General features: G+C 38.6%; 1 protein-coding gene across 1 annotated transcript; it reads left to right on the forward strand.

Moving 5' to 3' along the window:
• Window positions 1-732: 732 nt before the first annotated feature.
• On the forward strand, window positions 733-1,740 carry LOC311529908 (olfactory receptor 6N1-like; the record flags this gene model as incomplete). Its single annotated transcript, XM_084646212.1, has 1 exon — window positions 733-1,740. The coding sequence occupies one exon, from the start codon at window positions 733-735 to the stop codon at window positions 1,738-1,740; it is 1,008 nt and encodes a 335-aa protein (XP_084502338.1).
• Window positions 1,741-4,007: the final 2,267 nt, after the last annotated feature.

Raw genomic sequence — 4,007 nt, forward strand, 5'->3', positions numbered from 1 at the left:
ATTTCCAAGGAATGAATGGCTAAATCCCATAGATTACATAGAAAAGTTCATCCTAAATTTTTAAGATATCAAAAGTGCCTAAGTGATTTAGGAGCTCAAAAGCCATGAATAGTCATGGGAAAATTGGCACCCAACTCGCTTAGGTTCTTTTGAAAATCTTCTTATTATTGGGTATTATAGCAGAGGGGTACCTCTGCTGTACTTCAGGTTGAGAGTCACTTAGGGTCAGATTTTTAAAGGTATTTAGACACCTAATGTCTATTGATTTCAATAGGTCTTAGGAGTCTAAATACCTTTAAAAAAACCTGGTCCTTACTATTTAATATTCATTGCTTTTGTTCTTTCCCTAACCCATCATATTCCACTCACTGAGAGAAGTGGATATTCAGGCTTGAACTAGTATTGCCCTTCTCTAGTATGGCAGAATAAATGGGATATGATCAATAAATGGTCTGAGCTGCCATGTCTGTGCTTGGGCCACCAGCAAAATGGACTGCTGTTACACTGATTCATGATCTGATAAGATGGGGTGGTAATAAAGGTTTGTTTTCTTGACATGAGATAGCCAGCATTTGCCTCTGTGATTTGGATTCAAAAGATGAACTGGTAACAATGAGTGGTAGATGAGTTTTTGAACATTTATGGGATTAATTGCCGACACTTGACTCCTGTTTTAACTTTGTTCTTGTGATTATACTGCAGGGTTTTTTAAATTGTCTCTACGTTCACCCCATGGCAGACACAGGCTGGAGAAATAAAACGTCTATCACGGAGTTCGTCCTCCTGGGATTCGGGAAGGTCCCTGAACTACAGATCCTTCTCTTCCCTTTGTTCCTAATGATCTACATGGTGACAGTGGCTGGGAACATGCTCATTGTTGTGCTAGTTGTGGCTGATCAGCACCTTCACACCCCCATGTACTTCTTCCTGGGTAACTTGTCCGGCTTGGAGACTTGCTACAGCTCAGCCATCCTGCCCAGGATGCTGGCCAGTCTCTTGACTGGGGACAGGACCATTTCTGTCTCTACGTGTATTGCACAATTTTATTTCTTTGCTTCACTGGCAGCTACAGAATGTAGTCTCTTGTCTGCTATGTCTTATGACCGGTATTTAGCAGTATGCAAACCTTTGCACTATGCAGCCCTTATGAATGGCAGGCTCTGCCTCCAGCTAGCAGCCGGATCTTGGCTAAGCGGCTGTCTGGCCACTCTCATCATATCATCCTTGATGTCACAACTAACCTTCTGCGGCCCCAGTGAAATTGACCATTTCTTCTGTGACTTCACCCCAGTAATAAAACTGTCCTGCAGTGACACCAACCTGATCTTGGTGTTGGATTTGCTCCTCGCATCTCTTTGCACACTCTTCCCATTTCTTTTAACCCTGTTGTCTTATATTTACATCATCATCACCATCCTGAGAATCCCTTCCACTGGCTGCAGACAAAAGGCCTTTTCAACTTGCTCCTCACACCTCATCGTGGTGACAATGTTCTACGGGACTATCATTATTGTATACATGCTACCGAAATCCGACACATTGAGAGACCTGAACAAAATGTTCTCTGTCTTCTATTCTGTCCTGACCCCGCTGATCAACCCCCTCATCTACAGCCTGAGAAATAAGGAGGTGAAGGAGGCCCTGAGCAGATTGATCCATAAATGTGTGGCTTTCTCAAGAACTCAGGCATCCCTAGCCAGTACTTTTAGGCTGAAAACAAAACAAGATGACCTGAGCTGATTTACTGAGTTATAGGCACAAGATCTGTCAAAGTTCCTTCCCCACTCTGAACTCTAGGGTACAGATGTGGGGACCTGCATGAAAAACCCCTTAAGCTTATTTTTACCAACATAGGTTAAAACTTCCCCAAGGTACAAACTATGTTACCTTTTGCCCTTGGACTTTATTGCTGCCACCACTAATCGTCTAACAAATATATAACAGGGAAAGAGCCCTCTTGGAAACATCTTTCCCCCCAAAACCCTACACCCCCTTTCCTGGGGAAGGCTTGATAAAAATCCTCACCAATTTGCATAGGTGACCACAGACCCAAACCCTTGGATCTTAAGAACAAAGAAAAAGCAATCAGGTTCTTCAAAGAAGAATTTTAATTGAAGAAAAAGTAAAAGAATCACCTCTGTAAAATCAGGAGGTAAATACCTTACAGGGTAATCAGATTCAAAACATAGAGAATCCCTCTAGGCAAAACCTTAAGTTACAAAAAATACAAAAACAGGAATCTACATTCCATTCAGCACAGCTCATTTTATCAGCCATTTAAACAAAGCAGAATCTAACGCATATCTAGCTAGATTACTTACTAAGTTCTAAGACTCCATTCCTGTTTTGTTCCTGGCAAAAACAACACACAGACAGGGAGAGCCTTTGTTTCTCCCCCCTCCAGCTTTGAAAGTATCTTGTCTCCTCATTGGTCATTTTGGTCATGTGCCAGCGAGGTTATCCTAGCTTCTTAATGCTTTACAGGTGAGAGGGTTTTTCCTCTGGCCAGGAGGGATTTTAAAGGTGTTTACCCTTCCCTTTATATTTTTGACAAGGTCCATGAAATGAAGTCTTAGCCTTATTGACGTCAACGGTAAATACCCCTCTTGACTTCAGAGGGGCTGGATTTCACATTATTTCATCTCTATCTCAGCCAAATGAAAGATCAGTTACCAAAGTGATGATACACTGAGAATTTCTGACATGCATTCTCTTTTTGGCTGAGCAGGTTTGAATGCCTGCCCCCAGACCCCACACAAAATTTTCTTTTTGAAACAGAAATTTTATAATTTATTATTTTTCCAATATTTTCATGACACCCCAAAATTAAAGTGTGTATGTTTTCAGGTTTGGGATTTTATTTTTTTCAGCATTTGCTTTTTCTTTGCCTTCCACTTCCCCATTTTTCACCTCTTTTTCCCTAATTTCCAGTGATAACATGAAAAAAAAAAGTGGCAAAACACAAAACGTTTCAAATTCATGAAAAATCCCTTCTTTCTGAAAGCTGCAAAATGACACTTATTCCAAAACTTTCACCAGACATTCTTTACTATTTTTCAAAACAGTTTAAGTTTTAAGCCTTATATTTACAGTCTAATTGTATTTTCTTTTTCTTGGTAGTGGTGATAAATTGAGATAGTGAATCTCCTTGGTAGAAGAAGTTGTATAATTCTGAGAATGTTTCAAGCCAAGTTGATATAAAGGGATAGGTGCTAAGTCAGGGATGCTTAACAGCAAAGGATCATTTCTGTGCATTTTACCAGTCGTACTTTAATATTTCTCTATGTTAGCAGATTCTTAATAATAAATAAAAGTGATTAACACAACGGACTTTATTTTCATTAACCACGGACCTGCAAATCTTATCTTGTATGGCTAAATACATTTTGAAAATATTCCATGAAAAAATTCAAATGAAATGATGTATTTGGGATATTTTTCATGGACTTTTTTTCAATTTTTCAATTAAACAACAATGGCTTTTTCTTGTTTCCTTTCTCTTTTTTAAGTGGAAAAGGAAAAGGGAAGGATTAAAATAAACCAGAATTCCCGGATGGGAAGAAAAGCTGGCAAAAAATTGACCATGAAGAGATCTTCAAATGGCTACAGTTAAGTCTAATCAAAATTTCTACGGATTTTCCATGAAAAAATTTCAAATGAAATTATCTATTTGGGATATTTTTCATGGAATTTTTTTCAGTTTTTCAATTAAACAAAATTAGATTTTTCTTGTTTCCTTTCTTTTTTATTTTAACTGGAAAAGAAGGGAGGAATGGGGAAAGCAAGGGTAAGAAAAATCAGATTTTGTTCTAGTTTTTGAGAACAGCAGACCAAAATCAGCATTAATTTCCCTGAAAAAAAGAGAGGAAAGTAAAACATTGACCAAAATTGTCCACCAAAAATTGTTTAGGTAACACAAAAGCCATGTTTCACAGACACAAATATGTTTGGACTTTATGTAGGGACATAAGCAGGAGAAATCTCCCACACCCATGAACCTGAGCCTT

Source organism: Lepidochelys olivacea (assembly GCF_965140295.1).
Source record: "Lepidochelys olivacea isolate rLepOli2 genome assembly, chromosome: 13".
NCBI lineage: Eukaryota > Metazoa > Chordata > Testudines > Cheloniidae > Lepidochelys > Lepidochelys olivacea.